Consider the following 23,720-nt stretch of genomic DNA (forward strand, 5'->3'; position numbering starts at 1 on the left):
ACTCGATTCCCCGACCTGGGATCACAGCCTGAGCCAAAGGCAGACGCTCAACCACTGAGCCATCCAGGCATCACAAAGAACTTTGATTAAATTCAATATTTACAATAAAAACCAAACAATTCATAGTGGCATTCTAATTAAGATAAAGAATTAATCAAAGAATATACTGCAATAAAACTGGGTGAGAAAAAGGACTGTGAAATAAAAATAACTGAAATGAGGTAGAAAATGAAGTTATTTTGATGGCCTGGAAAACTTGAGAATTAGTGAAAAATTGTCTACTGAAAATAATAGAAAAATTCAGAAAAATAGTTGGCTATAAAATCATTTCACATATGGGGCAGATGTACAGGATAAACAATGCCATGAAGACTAAATCACACATTTCTTAAAGGTTGGACGCCCTGCAAAGCAGCTAACCAGAAACACAAGAAAAAAAAAACCCTGTTATATCAAAAGAGACTTAAAGGACACAATAACCAGATATAACGTGTGAGCATTAATCGTTTCCTTATCTTATTTGGGTAACTCAGCTTTATAAAAGGCATTTTATTTTTTGGATTGGTAAGAAAATTTAATTAGAGGAGATAAAAAATTCATTGACATGGGAAAGTTTGAGAAGTTTATAGGGCATATATGGAGGAAAATTTACTACTCTATTAAGGGACTCAAAAGACATAAAATAATTCTTGATTAAACAATATGTTACTAAACAAAAATGAGTCAAAGAAGAAATTGAAAGAAAATTAAAAAGTCTTGAGATTAATGAAAATGGAAATATAGCATATCAAAAATTATGAGATACAACAAAAGTAATTTTTAAGAGGGAAGTTCATAGAAATAAAAGCCTATACTAAGAAAAAAGAAAGAGCTCAAATAAACAACCTAATCTTGTACCTCAAGGAAGTAGAAAATGAATAAATAAAGTTTGTAGAAGGAAATATAACAAGAAAATCATAGCAGAAATAAATGAAATAGAGACTAAAAAGACAACAGAAAGAAAAGATCAATGAAACTAAAAGCTGTTTTTTTTTTAAAAGATAAGCAAAATAGACAAACCTTTATCTAGACTTATCCAGAAAAACAGAGGACTTAGACAAAGTTAGAAATGAAAGGGAAAGACACTACAATTAATTCCACACAAAAACAAAGGCTCATGAGAGACTACTATGATCAATTACACACCAAAAAAAAAAAAAAAAAAGGACAATCCAAAAGAAATGGCAAATTACTAGAAACATTAAACCTATGAAGACTGAATCATGAAGAAATAGAAAACCTGAATGACCAGTTACTACTAAGGAGATTGAATCAGTAATGAAAAGCCTCCCAACAGACAAAAGTCCAGGATCACATGAGTTCACTGGTGAATTCTACTAAATCTTTAAAGAAGAATTGATTCCCAAACTTGTCCAAAAAAGAGAAGAGAAGATGAAGATGTCCAAAAGTACTCCCAAACTCATTTTACAAGACCAGCATTACCCTGATACCACAGCAGACAGGTAAAAAGACACATAAAAAGTATTTGACAAAAAAAAAAAAAAAAAAAAAAAGTATTTGACAAAATTTCCCATCCATTCATGAACTCATGATAAAAATTCTCAACAAACTACGTATAGAGGAAATGTACCTCAACATAATAAAGGCCATATATAAGAAAGCCACAGCTAACATGAACTTAACAGTGTAAAGCTGAAAGCTTTTCCTCTAAGATCAGGAATAAGAAATGGATGCTCACTCTCATCACTTTTATTCAACATAGTACTGAAAGTCCTAGCCAGAGCAATTAGGCAAGAAAAAGAAATAAAAGGCATCCAAATTAGAAATGAAGATGTACAATTCTCTATTTGCTGATGGCATAATATTAAATATATAAAATTCTAAAGACTGTACCAAAAACTTTTAGGACAAATAAACAAATTCAGTACAGTTTCAGTATACAAAATCAAAATACAAAATTCAGTTGCATTTCTATACACTAACAACAAACTATTAGAAAGACAAATTAAGAAAACAATTTCATTTACAACTTCATCAAAAATAATAATATTACCTAGGATTAAGCTTAACCAGGGATGAAATAAATTGAAGAAGACACAAATAAATGGCATGATATTCCATGATCACGAATTGGAAGAATTAATATTGTTAAAATGCCCAGTCTACTGAAAGCAATCTATAGATTCAATGCGACCTCTATCAAAATTCCAATGGTATTTTTTATAGAAATAAAGTAAATAATCCTAAAATTTGTATGGAACCACAAAGGACCCTGAATAGCCATAGCAATCCTGGCAAAAAAGAATAAAGTTGTGCACATATACTTCCTGATTTCAAACTACGTTACAAAGCTATAGTAAAATATGGAATTGGCATAAAACAGACATATAGACCAACGAAACAAAATAGAGAATCCAGAAATAAACCCATCACCATATGGTCAATTAATTTACAACAAAGTTGCCAAGAATATAAAATGGGAATAGTCTTCAATAAACAGTGTTTAGTCTAGTGAAAACTAGACAGCCACATGCAAAAAAATGAAACTGCATCCCTATCTTACACCATACACAAAAATCAACCCAAATTGGATTAAGACTTGAACAGAAGACCTGAAACTATACAACCTCTAGACGAAAACTTAAGGGGTAAGTTCCTTGACCTTGGTCTAGGAAATGATGTTTTTGATTTTGACACCACAATAGAGGCACAAAAGCAAAAATAAACAAGTGGGATTCCATCAAACTAAAAAGCTTTTATACAACAAAGGAAACCATCAACAAAATGAAAAGGCAGATTATAGAATGGGGAAAAATATTGACAAATCCTGTATCTGATAAGGGGTTAATATCCAAAATATACAATAAACTCATACATACAACTCCATAGTGGAAAACGAAACAATCTGATTTTTAAAATTAGCAGAAGAACTGAATGGGTATTTTTCCAAGAAAGAATTCAAATGCCCAGCAGGCACATGAAAAGGTGCTCAACATCTTTAATCATTAGGGAAATGCAAATCAAAACCATAATGAGATATCACCTCACTGCTGTCAAAATGACTATTATGAAAAAGACAAGAGTTAACATGTGTTACTAAGAATATACAGAAAGGAAACCCTTGTGCCCTGTTGATGGGAATGTAAATTGATGCAGCCCAGCCACTATGGAAAACAGTATGAAGGTTCCTCAAAAACTAACAAATAGAACTGCATACGATATAGGAATCCCACTCGTGGGATATATTCAAGAAAATGAAAGCAGGATCCCAAAGAGATATCTACACTTCTGTGTTCATTGCAGTTTTGCACAATATCACAATAGCCAAAATATGGAAACAACCTAAGTGTCTGTCTATGGATGGATGGGTAAAGATATTGTATATATATATACAATGGAATATTATCATCTGTAAGAAAGAAGGAAATTCTGCCATTTGTGATAACATAGATGAATCTTGAGGGCATTATAGTAAGTGAAATAAGCCTGGAAGAGAAAGATAAATATTGCATGTTATCACTTATATGTGAAATCTAAAATGAATAAATACATCAATCAATCAACCCAAACTCATAGAGGTATAGAAAAGAAAAGTGTTTGCCAGGGTTTGGGGAGATTGGGGAAAATAAGGAGAGGTGTGTAAGAGAGTACCAACTTTCAGCTATAAGATAAATAGTCTGAGGATCTAAGTAAATCATGATGACTGTAGTTCATAAGGCTATATTATATAATTAAATTTTGCTAAGAGAATGAACTAAAATGCTCTCTAACACACACACACACACACACACACACACACACAAGATAAATATGTAAGATAGTGGATGTGTTAATTACCTAGATGGTGGGAGTCCTACCATAATGTATATACGTATCAAATCACAACACACTTACTTTAAGTATTTTACAATTTTATTTGTCAGTTATACCTCAATAAAGCTAGGGGGAAAAATAAAAAATCTTGATTAAAAGGAAAGACTTATTTTTTTCTTAGAAAAATTCATTGTATGTATGTTATATTTTTATATTTCCCATAATTAATATATAAATTCAAAAAATTATTGAGAAACAACAACAAAAAATAATGTCAGGGATTGAGTCCTGTCAGGTATATATGGTGTTATAAAGTGTTAATTAAAATACTAGAGTAATGGTCAAAAAGTATATCAACAGAACAGAATTGAGTCCAGAAATATACCAAAGATATAAAGAGAGTTATTGTATGATAAAAATTGGAATAAAATTGTATATCAATGGAGGAAATGTAGGTGATTTATATGACAAAAGTTGTTATGATATTGGTTATCCATTTGGGGAAAAAAAGTTGGACCATAATCTCATACCATACTGCAAAACAAACTCCAAAAGTAAAAAACTTTGGAATAAAATTTACTATAATAAAACATATGGTGATAAAATGTTTTATGTCAATTATATCTCGATTTAAAAAAGTTATTAAACTCAAAAAACAAAAGTAACAACAAAAACATTAAACAAAGACATAGAGTGTTTTATTATTTATTTTTAACCTATGGTGTTTTAAATCTTATATTAAAAAATTTTTTTTTTATTTATTTATGATAGTCACACACACACACACACACAGAGGCAGAGACATAGGCCGAGGGAGAAGCAGGCTCCATGCACCGGGAGCCCGATGTGGGATTCGATCCCGGGTCTCCAGGATCACGCCCTGAGCCAAAGGCAGGCACTAAACCGCTGCGCCACCCAGGGATCCCTTAAATCTTATATTTAATAAGATATTTCATATGGCAGTCCAGATGCTCTAAAGCATGGGCTGGCAAAACACTGCCTATGAACCAAATATGGCCCTCACCTATTTCTGTAAACAAAGTTTCTTGAAACTCAGCCATGCCAATTCATTTCTGTATTGTCTGTGGCTGCCTTCACTCTACAGCCACAGCACTGCCTAGGTGTGAAAGAGATCAGACAGCTCACAAAACTGACCACATTCATTGTTTGGATCTTTACAGAAAAAAAAAAATTGGTGACCCTTGTCCTAAAGGGAAAAACTGATAAACATTAAACACTAAACACTAAAGTTCTGCATGATGAATGTCAAAACATTAAAAGTAAACAGAAATTACCTAAATTACCTATGACAATGTTAACTAACTGCAATAACATATTTTTAAAATAGGAGATGATTACCCCAAAAGATAAATGACCAAAGCACATGAATTTGGAGCTCCGAGGGAAAAAAAAATTGTTAATGAACATGAAAAGCAACTCAACTCCTCTAGTACTGAGAAATAATAGTGAAACATGAGTAAAGTAGCATTCACTATTCATCACATTAACAAAATATTTGAAACTTGAGAATGCCCAGTGTTAATTGAGGCCATGGAGAAATAAACACTCTTACTTGAAGTGTAATTTGACAATAATGTATAATCATACCTTAAAATACTTAAACACATACTTTTTGTATCAGCAATTTATCCTACACATATTTTCTCACAAGTGCTCAATATTACAGTCTTTAGTTTATGAGCAAGTACTTGAAGCAACTTAAAGAACTGTGAATAGGAAATTGGTTAAATACTTTTTGGGGCATTTATATAATGGCATATTATGAAGTGTTAAAAAAAAATTGACGTGGTTCTATATGTGACTCATGCAGTGACATCCAGGACATTCTGTTATTGGGAAAAAATAAAGGTAGTTACAACACAATATTTTTAGAGTGATGCTGTATAGATATTAAAATTACATTCACTTTTACACACAAGTACACAGACTTTTGTATGCATAAAAATTGGATAGTAACATAAAATTTATTTACTAGATTTATTTCTGGAGAGTAGAATTGGTAAGTGGAAAGTCTTTTATGCTCTATGCACTTATGAATTATTAGTCTTGAATTTATTGTTTAACAGGTTTTTAAAGATTATTTCTTTAAACTTCCTGTAATTTTGAATTTACATTTAAAAATGGAGAGCCAGCACTACTTTTTTTTTTTAACAGTAGTTAATGTCAAAGAGACTTTCTGTGGAAATGGTTTTGTTGGTATTCACTTTATCCCAGCAGTATATTTAAAAGGAGGTGGTGCTCTAAAGAAGATGCTCCACTCATTTGAATTCTCTTCCAGTAGAAATAGTATATATGGGTTAGAGTCACTGTTGTTCTATTTTTGCTATGTAGTTAAAAAAAAAGATTTGGCCTGCAGATGTATATTTACCAAGTTAACCCCTTTGATAGCAAAAGCATCTTGACATCGTTACTTTGCTAATGAAACTGAGATTTAGGATTGTTGCTCAGCAAAACTATTGGAGTAAAAGGGTAATATCTGAAAACCTTGCTTTTTGAACAGAATTCAAATGATATTAATATTCTTTCCACATTAGGTGATATGCTTTTACAGAAAACACACCTATAAATTTGTAGGCTACAACCTATAAAATTAAGCCTTAGGCCTTGTCTGTTTGATGATAAGGAATGACCTAATCAAATGTTCTGGAGCTTTCTTGAACAGCCTTATAGAGGAGGAGTTTATATTTACTCTTTCACTATAAATTTAAGGTTTATTAATAATAAAAGTCGTAATTTAGCTATGCATGGCAACAAATCATCCAATGATTCAATAGGGCATCTTGCATTTCTTAGAATACTGTAATTAGATGACCGATCTGTAATTAAGTAAAAATGAAAGCTGACCTTTCTCCTTGAGATAAAATAATGCTAACCGTATGAAGAACAGAAGATTTATGATTCAAATGAGCCTAAATACAATTTAAGGGAATAGGACTATGCTTCTTCTTGGGAACTATCATCTTTTTGCCTTGTCAGCACAGATTTAACAAAATATCCAATGTATCGCAACACAGGAATTTCAATTGCGCATTCATATAAGATTTCAATGTAACGGGATGCTATGCAGAGTAGATATTTGGTGCAATCCATCATCTATTAAAATTCTGTCAGTGTGATGGGGAATTTCAAAGTATAGTATAGAAGTCTGCACTGAGAAGCTGCAACGAATAACCGATTGCATGACAAAGTCAGCATTTTTTACTTTCTCACAGCAAAATGTGAGTTCTTAATCTCATCTAGCAATGCTCTTTCCTCAGTATCTGTTCAGGAGAACAACGGCAAATTGTGAACAGAAATGATTTTGCTGTCCTTGGTGGGGTCTGACAATTTACCAGGAGACTTGATAAGGTCCCAGAGCCCACTAACTGACAGAGAACTGTTTTCTTGCACAAATACCAGGATGATAGTTATAACACAGTCCAGGAGACTTTTATCCTGTCTTCATTAAGAGTGAAAGGCCTCAGGGAGCCTGGGTGGCTCAGTCAGTTAAGCATGGGACTCTTGATTTCTGCCCAGGTCATGATCTCAGGGTGGTGAAACGGAGTGCTGTGTGGGGCTGCTGGGCATGGAGCCTGCTTAAGATTCTTTCTCCCTCTCCCTCTCTCTCAGCCCCTCCCTATCCTCTCTCCCTCTTTCAAGAAAAAAAAAAGTGAAAGGCCTCTCTCTCAGAATCTTTTTTTAAATCTACAAAAAATAATACACACACCTTAGAAAATTAAATCTCTAAAGAAACAAATTTAAATGGCACATTTCAACTTTATGCTTACTCTTTCTGTTCTCTTGTCCTTTGCCTACTCCTTTTCTTTCTTGCATCATTTCATTTATCTCTTGCTTATACTTACCTGTATCCTCCCCTGCCCCTCCCCCCATTTTAACCATTCATCTAGGTAAAGACCAGAGACACAGTGTTCTACTTTAAGACTTTCCTAAAGCCTCTTTGGATACAAGCCTGATTGAAATCCTGGAGCACCTGGGTGGCTCAGTGGCTGAGCATCTGTCTTTTGCTCAGGTCATAATCCTGTGGTCCTGGACTGGAGTCCCATATCAGGCTCCCTGCAGGGAGTCTGCTTCTCCACCTGCATGTGTCTCTGCCTTTCTCTTTCTCTCTCTCTCTCTGTGTCTCTCATGAATAAATACATAAAATATTTTTTTTAAAAAAAAGATAGAATCTTGGAGTCCTTTGAGTTAAGCCTGAAAGAGAACCGGAAGGGCTTCTGGATCCAGTGTAGGAGTCAGTGTGCATTCACAGTGATGGGAGAGAAACATGCTTACACTTAGAGCTTATACACAAGATTTTCTCAAAATGGTGGGAGAGAAAACATGAAAGAGAACAGTTGTAAGAAAATCAGAAACATATTTGAGATATGTAGATAGTGATACCTTGAATTTATTTGTAAAGCAGGTTCCAGTTACTGACAACAAGAAGGTACCTGATAGGCCTTTTTTCCCTAGCTTCGGTATTAAATAGTTTAATAAGTAAATGAAAAAAGCACCAATCTAGAAATTTGTCTGATTTATAGCCATAGAAGCTATCTCTAAAAACTCATTAGCAAAGTAAGCTAAATAAGTAGTATGAACATGGTAGAAATAGGTGATTATTGCTTATTCTTAACTTTCTTCCATACCAACTCCCATTTTATGTAATTGGGCTAATCTCAAGTATAACATTCAATGCCCTTATATAACTATAATAATAATAGTAATTTTCCAAGTGTTTGCTATCTGCCAGGAAAATTTAGGAGTTTTACACTTTATTTCCTTTCATGAACTAAAGTGCATAATTATTTAAGCATTAGTATGTCTATATTACAGATGAGGAAACTGTGACTCAGAAAGTTTAATTGCCCAGAGTTCCATAACAGAGAAAGGTTTCCTATCTCAAAGAGACCAACAACTCACCCTATTAATCATCATGTTGTTCATTTATCCTATCTCTTTAGATTCAGGTATTTGGTGTATCTGCCTTAGATTGCTTAAGTATTCTTGTATTTTAGTGTCATACAGTTATATTTAACCTCATTTTGATGATGAAACTAATATGGGTTGGGTAAGGTTATTTATACAATATAGACAACTAGCAAAACTGTTAAAGGGAAAAGATTGATGGCACAAACTCTGTTTCCATGACACTGTTTAACCAATTATTCCATGTTAAAAACAACAAAGTGGTGGGTGGCCTAGGCACTCCTTTTTCCAGGAATCCGTCCCAGCCACAAATATTGTATTTTAAACCAAGTAACCTAAACTCAAACATGATGCACTGTCTAGTCATGGGAAGTGATAAGATATCAGTGAGCAGAAGACATAGCAAGGAATATCCAAGGGGATAAATTCACACACACACACACACACACACACACAAACACACACACACACAGAGCTATCACTGGAGGAAGATGTATGAGAAATAACATATCAAAAAAAAATGGGGCTGAAGCCATGCTAGGATGGAGGGGGAGAGGAAGAAAAATTTTGCTACTGTCCTGAGTGACAGGTGAAATAAAGACATATACAAACATCTTCCCTTCTGCTCATAGTTCTAGAAGTACTAGTAGAATCTTACATATTTTGATATCTGGGAAAATATTTGGGTTTTGCCGGAGGTGGATTCCCTTTGGCCAAAGTGAGATTATGCTTCACCTCAGTGTGAGGACTGAACTAGCATTAGTGCCCTGTAGATGAACATATTATCTTTATAAGGTAGCTGTTTCCTTTTAGAGACTCTCCACTTTATAACTCGACCAAACTTCTCTTTCCCTGTATTGGTTCACTCTGTGCTATATGTTGGTTTGGCATTGTATATTGTATTTTATCTCATGACTTGAATTGGAAAGGGTAGCCTGAATTCATTGTATGTTGGTATGATTTACAGAACATAGACCAGATGAACTCAGGAAGCCCCCAAGGTGTATAAATAAGAGTAAATAGAGGAATTTGCAAAATATGGGCTAAAGTTCTGCTGTACTAAGTTATATACATTTTATTCTTTAAATAAAAAACAAACTATCAAAACATTAAGAGCAATGTGTAATGTTCCTTATTTTCTTTAAAAAATGGACAAAGCTCACAAATGAAAACCAGGTGCTATGATCCAAGAAACTCCAAGAAACGGATGCCTCTGAATTTAGTTCCCTGGTCTTTAATGTGTGCTACCTTATTGATATTTAGCTTTAAAATGTGTTAAAATGTAGCATTGTTTTTTCTTTCTGCAACTAATACATTCTACTAGGAGAGTAATGTCAATAATAATGCATAGCATGTCATACTTTAAAAACTATTTTTACATATGGTATCATTTGATCTTTCCAATAGTCTCGTTAATAAAGTGACAGAAACGGAAACAAAAGCACAGATGTGAGCATGCCGAGGAGAGTATACCACGGCCTTTGTCACATGTTTTTATGTCTAGTGCCCTACCCCTACTTCTCATTCTCATGAATATATTGCTATAGAAATTACTCTCTCTTAACTTCTACAGAACTAGAAAACCTGGAAGACCTGGACAAAGACAAATGGAATCATTAGCCTTCAGCCTAGATTCTAATGAAATATGTAATATTTTCCCTGGGACTGATACAATATTGTGCCACAAAATGGGAAACATAGCAAGTGGAAAATAGAGTTTGAATATTTTTATAAGAGATTTTTCCACTAAAGAAGAAGAGAATGGCTCTAGTTAGTTAACATAAAAAAAAATCATTTAGCAACCTTGCTTTCTGTCTATATCTTCATCTATTAGTACACAACTATCTTCATGTTTCAAATATCTTGCTTTGAGTCAAAGGTAGGCCATGATACTAAAAATTGCCCCCAAAGCACATCAAACTGCATCCAAAGAGAACAGAGAATAACAAGAGAAGTAAAACAGAAAGACTTTTCCCCTATAAATGGATTTAATTGTCCAGAGTTCAGAATTCCTGCATGAAGTAGAAATTCCCCATTCATGACAAGTGGTAGACATCAGCTTAGAAGGTTGACTGCTATTTCCTCCAATAAAGTTTGTTCTCTCTTTGTCTCATCCCTCTCTCTCTCTCTCATCTCACTCTTTCTCTTTCTTTCACCTCTCTCTCTCTCTCTAACTCTGCCATCTATCTGTTGTACATGCTTTTGTAGAATTTCAGGAACAGCTTTTCACCTGAAAAATATGGCTGCCTGAAAGAGGTATGGAAAATAACAAAAGCTTCACCCCAAAAGCTTCCTTTCTATGCATTACAAAAGCTTGCACTTGGATAATAGAAATATTTAGCCTCAGGTGACTGAGAACACTTACTGTTGGTTGCATAACGTATGGCGGATGAGGCATCCATGAAGTACTCTGGACCTATGCATCAAACAGCATTTATTAGCACAAAGCAATCACAGAGAGAACTTGGTTCTTGTGTTCAGTGGAGTCACACTAGGTCAAAAGAAAGTGGAATCCATCTGACTTTACAGCTAATTAATACTCAGAACTAGGAATAGAAAGGAAATTCTTGGACCTGATTAATTTGGTCCCTGAAACATAGTGAAATGTAAAGCGAATTCCTACTTCACCAGTACTGGCTATAGTGCCTACATTGACCAGGCTGGGCCTTGGAACATATTTTGAGGTTGGTGTTGAAGGCTAGAGTCTTAGAAAGAAAAGCCTCAGGGACCCCTACTTCGAGGTCAACTCCCAGGGATAGAAGCAAATAATAGAGAGTTGACAGCTAAGACTTCCTCTTTTTCTGTCTTTGGTTCTAATTTAAATTCTCAAGTGATCCCATCTTGGAAATAAATCCAAGTGGTAAAATTTGGGGGAAGAACTAAAGAGATCAATCAGAAATTTGGGGGAAAAGATTTGGGTTAAACCCAAGTTAAGTAAATTTGTGTTTTTTTTTTCTTTCATAGTAATTGGTATGGCAAATAAAAATGAGAATTTGAGCCAACCAACTGTTCTGAAATGTGCCTTGTCAGCCAAATGAGAAAGTCAGCTTGTAAGGGCTGATTGTCACATTGAGAACCCTGAAAACTTTGCTTTCAATACACTCACACTAACAAAATTGCCAAAGCACTTTAGATTAAAAAAAAAAAGTGGTGAAAGGCGAGAATCAACAACAGAGGAAATTGTTCTGATTCCTTTTTTAAGAAAAAGGAGCTAGAGTTAAGTTCTACTTACGAGCCCTCCCAAGTGAAATCAGTTTTCTGTGGATATTTTTTTTCATGTCACCAAAGTGCTCTACACTGGGGCTCATTGGGTGGTCTTGGCTGAAACATAGGCCAAGATTTAAAAAAAAATAAGTAAAAACAAAAAAAAAATACCCAAAAAACACACACTACAACCAGGCAGGCCTGCAGGAAGCACAAAAACTGAACAGCACCTGCACATAGCCTCATGGGTCCCAAGGAATGTCAATTAAGAAATCAGCCAATCTGAGACCCTCAAATGCAATTCACATGAAAGTCTATTCTGTTCACCCACCAACATGTATCAAGAATCTTAAGTGCAGAAAAAGAATGAAAATGATCTGCTTCAGGGGAAATCAGTTAAGGAAAAATGTATATAGTCTCAAGTTTGATGCTCTGACAGTTGAGACATCCTGAAATGAAGTATGTAATGGTTGAATAAGGTGAAACTTCACTGAATTAGTAGCAGTCATCGACGTTACAGTTTTACCCATCATAAAACATCCACCCCCACCATCTGCAAAATACAGAGAAACACATGCATGCACGCACGTACACTCTCTCTCGCTTTGTCTCTCCAAAGTTTTGAAAAGTGACACTAGGCACTCTCTATATGTAGCATCTATAGGCACTGTCTAATTAGAATTAGAAGAATTGTCTGAAGAACAATATGAGGTAAAGAGAAGCAGGGAGTAATAGCACATTGGATAACTCAAAGGAATAAGACAAGGAGTATTTTTTGAGGGAGAAGTAAGACTATGTTAATCCACTGTGTACTTAGAATTAACTGGCTACAACATCTGCTTTAGGACACACATGGAGTCTTGGCTTTTTTGTTTTTCAACATGTGGAACCCATGAGGTCTCTTTTGACCTCTTTGGGGTGGAGAATGAAGTAAGAGCAGGAAGTAGGAATAACGTTTTACCATTTTGAGAATCCTCCCTATTTCTTGGGGAAAATGATTTAACATCTATCCATGTAGCTTCACATGGACACACAGGACAACTGTGACAAAATGAGATGACAACAATAAAACATCCTGGAGTGAGTGAGGGGAATGCCAGACGTGTGCTTGTAAAGAAGACACAATAGGGAACATGGCCACCCAAATAACCGACAACCAACAAACTAAGTTCTCAGCGGCAAGAAGGCTGCACTAATGTTGGCTAGAAAGGAGCATAATCATAAAAATTTCAGCAGGAAGAATGAAGAGATGGTGGGCTTTATTATTCAGTAAAATAGATGCAAACAAGCCCTTCAAAGTGTAGGCTAAAACTGGAGTATTATTACATTAAGATGTGACTAAATTGTTTAGGACAGGTAAAAAAAAAAAATCTGTGTCCCTAGTCTATTAATGGCAAGAAAGACTTCTCCTTGGGTGCAGGTAAATCGGACATACCTGGTATGTGGAGACAGGGGAAGCAGCAATGAATGGCGTGATAGATGTCTGTGGAATCATGCGGTTGGTTGCAATACTGTACGGTGAAGAATAAAATCTGCAAACAGAAAACAAAAAAAAGAAGATTCATGAAGCTGCTGCATGCCTGGCTGCTAATCAAATGCTACCAAGCACTTCTGGGAAAGGCAGAGTTCCACCCTTGTGTTTTTCCACCAACTGTGAACAGGAGCATCCAGGAAATTTATAGCATTTGATGCCACTAAAGGAAATAAATCGTTCTGAACAAAATGACAACTTTAAGTCATCTTATAAAATTGGCTGTACAAAATTTCTTAAGCCAGGTGAGTGTAATAGTATGTTTAACCAACAGGGGGAGAAAAGTCATGGGCATTGTTTTTAGTTTGTCTTTCTTTTCTCTTTAAGGTAATGCTAAAGCTCTTTGAGAGAAAAGCAAAATGATAGCACCAAGTTTTACAAAGATGGCCTATGTTATGTGTACACAAATTGCATTTATCTCTTTATTCAAGAAATAGGGTCAGCTCCTAGAGAGTTCTATATAATTTGTGCTAGGCAGAAAAGTCCATGAACTTATGCAGAAACTAAGCTAAATATTTTCTCCCTGAAAAAAAAAAAAAGTGGACAATTTGTGATCTGTGTCTATCTGGCAATAGGCATATATTCTGGATTCAATCAAGAAGATTCTGGACCTCTGTGATATACTCCTGGTGTAGACTCTATAAAAAACACTGAGGTTTTGAGTCTTTCAGGGCCTTTCGTTGAGCAATTATAAAATGATACTCGGCGAGATCAGGGATTAACAAATGAGATCTTTCTACAGAACTTTCAAAGGGCAGCTTCAAGGTACTTAAATCAGTGACAAAGCCATCTCTGGTCACACTATACCTTATCAAGTTCATAAGTTACTTTACGCTCAAATTTGTCAGCAGATTTTCAAATCATGTTTATTTCTTCCTGTCTTACTGATAAGAATGGCCAGCCACAGAATGGAAAAAAGCCAAGTTTCCTTTGATGGATTATTTCACTGATGTGAGGATAGATTGGGAAAATGGGTATCAAGGGTAACAAAATCATTAACTCACTTTGCTGTCCTCTTAGCAAAAATCAACTACTATTTTTGATTTTTTTTTTTTTTTATTTTTTTTTTAATTTTTTTTATTTATTTATGATAGGCACACAGTGAGAGAGAGAGAAGCAGAGACATAGGCAGAGGGAGAAGCGGGCTCCATGCACCGGGAGCCCGACGTGGGATTCGATCCCGGGTCTCCAGGATCGCGCCCCGGGCCAAAGGCAGGCGCCAAACCGCTGCGCCACCCAGGGATCCCTGATTTTTTTTTTTAATAGCATCACTGAGGTTGGAGTTTTGCTGTCAGGGACATCGTCACCCCTCAGAGGTCACTAATAGTTTGAATAGAGACTCTCATGGGTTACCATTCTAAAGAAGTATTTTACAAGACTCTCACTGAATGTAGGAGTGTTGGATTTCAAGGTTTCCAGGATTCAAAGAAGAAATTCTTTAATCTTAAAGTCTGTAAAAGTCTTCAAGCAAGGATTGGAGGACTATAGTCCTAAATTTACTTTATCTAATAGTTCTCAAGGATTATAAGGCCACACTCTTGGTTAAAATTTGCAGCTAAAAAAGTTACTCTGTGAAACATTACATCCTTACTGTCCATATCTACCAGACCTCTAAGTTTATAGTTCTGCAGTTTAAAAAAAAATGATATTGGTTGCATACTTATTAGAATGGCCAAAAAAAGAAAAAGACAAAAAAAAAAAAAAAAAAAAAAAAAAAAAAAAAAGACAATCCTAGCACTGGCAAGGGTTCAGACAAAGTGAGATTCTCATTTGTTGCTGGTGGAAATGCAGAAAGGCGCAATCATTTTGGAAAATTTGTCAATTTTTTATGAAGTTAAACACACAAATACCTTAGAACTCAACAATCCCCGTGGTAGATACTAACTCAAGACAAAAGAAACCTCATGTTTTCACAAAAACCTTAAAGCAAATGTTTATATAGCAGCTTTATTGATTGCACTTGACAAAAATGGGAAACAAACCAAATATCCTTCCACTGAACTGATAAACAAACTGTGCAGTAGAACACTACTAAGCAATAAGGAAAGAACCACTGATATATTCAATACGACGAATCTTAGGTGAATTATCCTAAATGAAAGAAGTCAGGCTCAAAAGACCCTATATTTTATAATTCCACTTACATCACAACATGAAAAATGCAATACTATAAAGAAATAGATCAGTGGAGGTCAAAGGCTGAGCTTGGAGGATAGAGCTGACTACAAAGATACATGAAGGAATTTTTAGAAGTGATATAACAGTTCTGTCTTGTTTGTCTGGTGATTCTATGACTGTATGCTGGTCAGAACTCACAGAATTGTACACTATAAGGAGTGAATATATATTCTATGTAGGTTCTATCTAATAATCCTGACTTCTAAGTAAAATCAATTACTGTGTAGCCAAACATCCACCTGTTCATTAAAAAAAAAAAAATGTTGATCATTTACTATGTGTACCAAAGATGGGTAAGCCTTTAAAACATTCCTTAGAGTGTCTCTGTTGAGCCACTTAAATCATATCTTACCTGTACATTAATCAGCCTAAAATCTTCCAAAGGCTTTTCATTGCCATGAAAACAAAATCTGCATTTCTGGCATTGGCTAGCACAAAGAGGCTACTGCCTACCTCTCTAGTATTTTTCTCCTACCCCTCAAAACCAGCCAGCTAGGTTCCAGGCACACTGACCTTCTGCTGTTGCATAATTCTGTCATTCTCACTTCTGTCCTGAGCCACTAAACTTACAATTCTCTCTACCTACAATGCTTATTTCCACAAATCTCCCTAAGGCTACTTCTTTCTCCATTTGGCCTCACTCACCTTTCTTTTCCTCAGAGAGGTCTGTAGCTTAAAGTAGCAACCATCATCTCCACCCCATTTTCTCTCTATTCTTCTCCTGTGATTTTTTTCATCACTGTTATCACCATCTAAAATAATGATTTTAAAAATTTTCTTTAAGTATGTCATAGACTGAATGTTCAGGTCCCTCCAAAATGCATATGTTGGAACACCTGGGTGGCTCAGTGGTTGAGCATCTGCCTTTGGCTCAGGGTGTGATCCCGGGGTCCTGAGATCAAGTCCTGCATCAGGCTCCCTGCAAGGAGCCTGCTTCTGCGTCTGCCTATGTCTCTGCCTCTCTCTCTGTGTCTTTCATGAATGAATAAATAAAATCTTTAAAACACACACACACACACACACACCAAAATGCATATGTAGAAATCCTAACTTTCAATGTGTCTGTATTTAGAAATGGAACCTCTCTGGAAGAAATCAGGATTAAATGAGGTCAACAGGGTGGGCCCCTATCACGATAGGATTGGTCTTCTTATAAGATGGGATACTAGAGAACTTGCTCTCTCCGTCCACAAGCACTCATGGAGAGCAAGCTGGGTGAGGACACAGTGAGAAGACAGTCATCCACCAGCCAGGAAGTGAGCCCTCACCAGAAATCAAATCAGTCAGAACTTGATCATAAACTTCTAGCCTACAGAACTATAAGAAAATAAATTAATTTTTGTTGTTTAAAGCCACCTAAACAATGGTGTTTTGTCATGGCATTGGAGCTAATACAAGGTAATTATTGACTATATATATATATATATATATATATATATATATATATAGCTTTTTGCCAAAATTATTCACATAGCATTACGTGTATGAAAGTATTCCTTTTATACTTTGACCAGTGCTCCTAAACTAGAAGTGATTTCGGTCCTCAGGGAATATTTGATGGTGGGAACTGGAGATATTTTTGGTTGTCACAACTGTGTGGTGGGGCTGCTACCTGCATCTAGTGGATAGAGGTCTGGGATTTAGCTAAACATCCTTCAATGCACAGGGCAGCTCCCACACTAAAAATGATCTGATCCAAAATGTTGTAGTGTTGAGGATGAGAACTAGGAATATGAACTAGTTGCTTCTGGAGAGATTTCATTTGAACAAAATACAAAATGCTACAGTGGCTAAGAGAATTAACTAAGCATAATCTATCTATAGAATTCAAAGCTGGCCTTTGAAAAAAACTTAACATTTTTATGTAATGCAGAGTTACTTGGTTCTCTGGCATTTAAAGCAAGTGGGTTCTAGAAGTTCAGAATATGCAAGTCTAGATCACTGAGAGGACATGATTTTGCCTGCAGGAAAGTCATCTTCAGGGGATTTGGCAGTCAGTAGTAACATGGTGAAATCTTATTTCACTGACAATAAAAATAATGTGAACATAGGGTAGAATGTTTTTTACCGAAGAAAACCACACAAAATCCTATTTGCACACTGAAATAAACAGTACTGGCTCGTCTTTCATGTCCACAGCCAATATGGTTAGAGTCAGAAGCACAAACGGTATCCTTAGGGTAACACTATAGCACAAGATTAATAAGTTATTGGTCATTTTCATTGTAATACCACCAGATCCTTCACATTAGATTCCTTTCCTAGTGTAATAAGATAAGGTTTCTGTATCACTTAATATCAAATGCCTATATACAACAGCTGGCAAACCGATGCTATAGAAAACATTTTTTTCCATGTCTCTCCCAAGAATACATTTTATTCAAATAAAACAATCCGAGACTTTTACAGCAACTCTCACTGAAAAGGGCACTGGAAAGATGAGATTTTGAATATGGGGAGTGATTATTTCCCACCTCCACACTCATATTTGAAAGTGATGGAATTTCATATTGGACTGCTAAAAAAGCAATAGGGCAGTAGTAATAACAAATTGTAGACTTATGCCAGACAGTTCTGAAAGAAGAATAGACATTTTTATTCTTGTAAGTTAGCCTAGAGTAAAAAGTACTAAGGTTTCATTTTTCCATTGTAATACAGACACTTCTTCACTATAAACTTCAAAGCCTTAGATAGATGTGACATTGAACTAATTTTTTTAAGCAATAATTTGGATAGATTCAAGCAGACGACAGAACTGACATTTTTCTACCATCTAAGTTCAAACAGGATAGATTCACCATGGTTGGTACTTATAAATGTTTGTTCTTCATTAGCTAAAGCTGAGCTAATTTGGGAGTATTTATTTCAATTCTGTGTTGCTGTGTTAATGCAGAGGTTATGGAATTCAGAAAATATTTAACTCTTAACACAATTTAAGCTACTACTTACAACCTAGCCACATACTCAGAAAACCTTGGGGCTTGGTACACTTATGGGAAACCACAGGATCATAAAATATGTTCTTTAATTCTGAAGTGGGGCATCGTTAGGAGGAAATTTTCATGTCAGTGCTCCATCAATAAGCCTTCCTAATCCCTCATTAGAACGCAAATGCCTTAAAAAAAAAAAAAAAAAAAAAAAAGAACGCAAATGCCTTTTCTTTGTGGTTCTATGACTTACTTTTCTTTTTGAAAAGAATGTAAAAATATAAACAGTGAAAAATATGTCTCCCCTCTCTCACTTACTTTGCAGTACTTCTTTGTCTGCCCCCCTGCCAGAGAACTGCTATCATCATTTCTTTTGTATTCTTTCAGAAATATTTTATACAAATAAAAGTTAACACAGTACATAGATCTCATAGTATTTTGTGCTTCTACCACAATATTATTTGGACTGTATCTTGTACTAGAATTGTGTACATATTCATTGTCTCTGATATAGCATAAACTTTTTTCCGTTTCAAATTTGTATCACCAAAATGATTTTAAACAATGCAATAGATTCAAAAGAGAACAAAATGTTAAATTGAACTGAGTTAGCATTAAGCAATGTTTAGGAATCTTATCTGGATTAGTTTGAGTGAGTTACAGCTGTATCTTTGGATACTTATTGGTCTATGTAAAATGAGACCAGTTTCTTTCCTAATAAACATTTCTCACTCTGTTAAGTTATTGCTGTCTGAGTTAGGTTGCCTGCTAGTTCAAATACAGCCATGTGAATAATGAGTAGCATATTCTCTTCTGAACATTCATGTTAGATCCCTTAATGTACTGAGTAAGCTTTCTAAATCAGCTCCCACACCTCCAGGATGCACATGCTAATGTTAACTCAAGGGATAGTATGTTTAGAAAACATTTGTGGTTATCTTTACATCTTACAGGCTTAAAAATTATTATTCCAGTATACTCTATTATTAAAATGTTACCATATAAGGCAATAAAACCAAAGATGAACAAAATGTTTTTAAAAATCATCTATATGAAGAAGTATTAAATGAGTAAGATTAATTCACTACGATCTTCCTATTTTTTCCATTTCATCATATAAAATTTCCATCTTCTTGTTACCAACAACACAATAGACAGTCTGAGCCTTCTAAAACTCCATTATTAATTCAAGATGTGAAAAATTCATGGGGAGTTTGGATACTTTGCATGAAACTGGAGGCTGTATACTTTAAGAGAATCAGATTAAAGTGTTACAATGGGGACAGAATAAATTGATGCTAAGAAGAGGAATGGTTTCTCTAATAGAAATTTGTTGGAACCAAGCAGATTTCATTGGTTACATTTCCCATTGTGATTTAGCACTTACAAGACTGGGTTAAATAGCCTATAAAGATGAATAAAGTGTGGAACCTGACTTCAGTGAGTTAATAGTCCAGCAAGGAAATAAATATGGTGTCAATAAGTACATGGTAAATAGACTGTCAAATGTATCATGGTACTTTGAAATATAGTGCAATAACATCAATATTTATGTTGACAATTACACTGTACCATACAGAGTTCCTTTAATCCTTACAAAGTCTTACTATAATCTCCATTTCACAGAAGAGCAAACTAAAGCACAAACAACCTGTGTGCACTCTTAACCACTGCTTATACTGTTTCTCTTATGACTGATGGTGCAACTAGCTCTGCTTGGAATCAATTGACTGTGTCCTTTAAAGGAGAGCAGTATCTTTTAAAAAATGACAGAAGAAAGGAGAGAGAGAGGAAGGAAGGAAGGAAGGAAGGAAGGAAGGAAGGAAGGAAATCACCATTCTCTTCAGGCAGAGAGGATTCTATGAGCAACTAAGACACAGAAGTGTAAAGTAACATGGGATGTTCTGAGAAGGTTCACAGAAGATTCATATGATTTTCAGAAACCAAGTCATGGAGCGTTATTATTATTTTTTATTGTGCCATTCCTGAAAGTCTGAGTTTTGTTCTGTAGTTAGTAAAGTCTGCCTAATACTTTAAATCAGACAGGGAGATGATTACTCTGATTACTGTGAATATATATATATATATATAAACTCAAAAAACAATGCGAAAATGTGTTGGAGGAGAGCTATATTACAGGCAGGTAAAAGGTTAGTACAGGTAGGAAAGGTGATTGAATAAACTCAACCAGTGACAAGGAGCAAGAGCTGGGGTGAAGATATATTATTCAAAGACAGATTGAATAAGTCTTGATCAATTTTATCATTAAGAATGTTGTAAAATAGAGAATCCAGAGAACTGGAGTTCATAGCTTAAATGGCTTTAGAGTGAATTATTAGGAAAAAGAGAAGCAAATTTCATATTTGGTTTTAATTTGAATTTGTTTGGTTTGTATTAAGCATTGATGAAGTTAATGATCTCAGTTTTGGATGAACAAAGATATCTAAGAACGATATCTAAGAAGCAGTTAGAAACATAGGTGATAGCGCCCTGCATCTACTTATGAACTTCAAGTGTCAGCTTGGGAGTCTTCAGGTTCCAGAAGCAAGAGGAATGGATAAGACCAACCAGAAAAAAAGACAAAACCCTGAGAAATATTAGTAAATTGGGCAAAAGAGGAGGAATCAGAAGAGACCAAGTAAGTAGGAAGAATACAGGATCAGTGGGAAATGGAGTTGTGGGATCCAAGATATAAGAAATTTCCAAAAAAGTATAAATGGTAATAACAAGAATTGTTATTTGCCTTAAACAAGGCAAGATGTCAAATGGTGTAAGAACTAAAAGGGTATTCGTTCTAATGGATACATTTGGAGATCATTGGGAACATCAGCAAAGGAAATTCCAGTCAAATTTGAAACCAGACTTCATAATTTAATAGACTTCATTAGAAAGGAATACGAGAAGAACTGTGTGTACAGACAACTGAAGTTGTTTAGCAGTGAAGAGAAGGCTAACACAGTGTGGTCACTAGAAGTGATATCATTGCCATGAAAATTGTTCTGCTTCTACCCTCTTTACAGGTGGAAGAGACTTGACCATTTCTATAGCCTGAAAGGAAGATTCAGTGGACAAGAAGGTATTGAAGAGAAGGACTACAGTTGATAGCATACAGTTCTTTATCAATACAAGAGGATCAGATGATGTCTTGATAAGACCAAGAATATGGGTATCCTCAGCATCTTAACGAAAATGTGTTTCATGATGGAACTATTCATTGTTGTAAAAGTTTAAGTGGGCAGTGAAAAGGGTGAGCCATTTTTGTGACTTTTCAAATAGTTTCAAGGATACAGGGTAACACTGTTAATATAAGGTACAGATAAAGACATGTCATAGAGAGGCTGATCTAAGGTGCACAGATGTACCTGTAGTCGATCTCAATACAGCATATGGACAGTGACCTGAAATGTGAGGTGAAGGCTTACAAAATGGAGAAATGTTCACTGTGTATCAGGGGTCCTCACAGCCTCTAACATGGATGGCATTAACCCAAGCTCCCTTTTGGCAGCTCAGATTAAGAACTGAAATCCCTTTTTACTTTCTCTTTAGATTTAAGATAAATCAGGAAGAATAATTGGAAAATTATGTCTTTAGAGAAGACAGTCAGATTTTAAATTATGCATTGGAAAGACGACTGCCTAAAGCAATGCAGAAGGCGGCCCCATGGTCTCACTCCAGTCCAGGCCTAGGTCACTGCTGCATTTCTAATCCTTCATATAGAGCCTTAGGTAAGATGGAATTTATAATAGATATGCAGATTAATATTACAGATGGATACATATACATACATACAGAGTATGCAAAATATCAGGACTTATTGAATCTGGTTAGTGAACGTACAAGTATTCATTCAATTATTATTTCTATTTTCCATTTATGTATATACATTTCTAATTGTAACCACACATATTTTTACATGTATTTGGCTCTGCTCCCATGCACCTTAAGTTATAAATATAAAGTACTTGGTAAATAGTGTGTGTTCTATACATGTTATTCCTTTCCATTATAATATTAATGTTATAATTAATTAACTTTAATTATTGTATTTCCCCAACTATACAATATGATTTGTATATTTGAGAACTTTCTTCTCCATTTCTTTCCTTCTTTTTACACATCAAATTTAGAGTGCCTTACTGGAAATAAGAACACCACTTCTTGGATAAATCCTTAATTTCACTTCTGGAGAGAAGTTTTAATCAACAAGGTAGAAAGGATTAGACTCCTTCCCTAGCCTACCACTCACATTTATTCTTTTATGAAAGGGTAGACTATGACTTCCTTGAAGGCAAAGGCCTTCTCATATGTTGTTTTTTAAATCTGTGGAGCATACCAAGGTGTTTGGCAGACTCAGTGGATGTTTTTTGAACAAACGAATAAATCACTGCCTAAATGAATAACTATAAGAATAGGAGATATTTAAGCATTTCCACTATCCAATGGATTTTCATTAATGGCAGCTGACCAAATAGAAAATAGAGTTTGCATCTTTTTATCCTCTACATTGATCTTAAATAAGGTCTTCATTCATTCTGATTGATTTCTTTAATAAGGTTGTAAGACAGAAAACTGAAAGCCATGGCGAAATCCAAGATGGAAGGCTGTGAACATAAAATAACCAACCAACCAAAGAATAATTATTGTCAACTACAGGACAATCAGAGCAAAGAGAAGGGATTGGAAAGTTAGAAGAAAATTTCAATCAAAGGTATACAGAATCACGGAATCTTTGAGAGATCAGGTCATGTAGTTTAAGAGAAAGACTTAATCACGGAATCTTTGAGAGATCAGGTCATGTAGTTTAAGTCTTGTTTTCCAAAGGAAGAACCTTAAGCTATGTGACTTTTTCTAAGCAAGAGGCTATAAATTTCCAGATGCTTATTAAAATGATGAGTGATGGGTTCTTGGGTGGTTCAGTTGGTTAAGCATTTGATTTCGGTGTGGGTCATGATCTCAGGGCTGAGATTGAGCCCTACATCCAGCACCATCCTGGGCGTGGAGCCTGCTTAAAATTCTCTCTTCTTCTCTCCCTCTGCCCCTCTATCAAATAAATAAATAAATAAATAAATAAATAAATAAATAAATAAAATGAAGAATGAAGACACAATCATCAACTTACTAACTTGATTGTCCATTGCCTT

General features: G+C 35.1%; 1 protein-coding gene across 21 annotated transcripts in view; it reads right to left on the reverse strand.

Annotated features, from left to right (window-relative positions):
- RBMS3 (RNA binding motif single stranded interacting protein 3) overlaps positions 1-23,720 on the reverse strand; it is a 1,727,904-nt gene that overhangs the window by 96,918 nt on the left and 1,607,266 nt on the right. For 17 of the 21 annotated variants that reach the window (XM_041733599.1, XM_041733601.1, XM_041733598.1 and 14 more), the window contains 2 exons: positions 13,379-13,475; positions 11,105-11,155 (listed from right to left, as the gene is read on the reverse strand). In XM_041733599.1, the coding sequence (XP_041589533.1) occupies positions 11,105-11,155; positions 13,379-13,475 (148 nt within the window). The remainder of the gene's footprint in view (positions 1-11,104; positions 11,156-13,378; positions 13,476-23,720) is intronic. The other 4 variants (XM_041733611.1, XM_041733606.1, XM_041733610.1 and 1 more) reach the window with 1 other exon arrangement.

Source organism: Vulpes lagopus, chromosome 19 (assembly GCF_018345385.1).
Source record: "Vulpes lagopus strain Blue_001 chromosome 19, ASM1834538v1, whole genome shotgun sequence".
NCBI classification, from domain to species: domain Eukaryota; kingdom Metazoa; phylum Chordata; class Mammalia; order Carnivora; family Canidae; genus Vulpes; species Vulpes lagopus.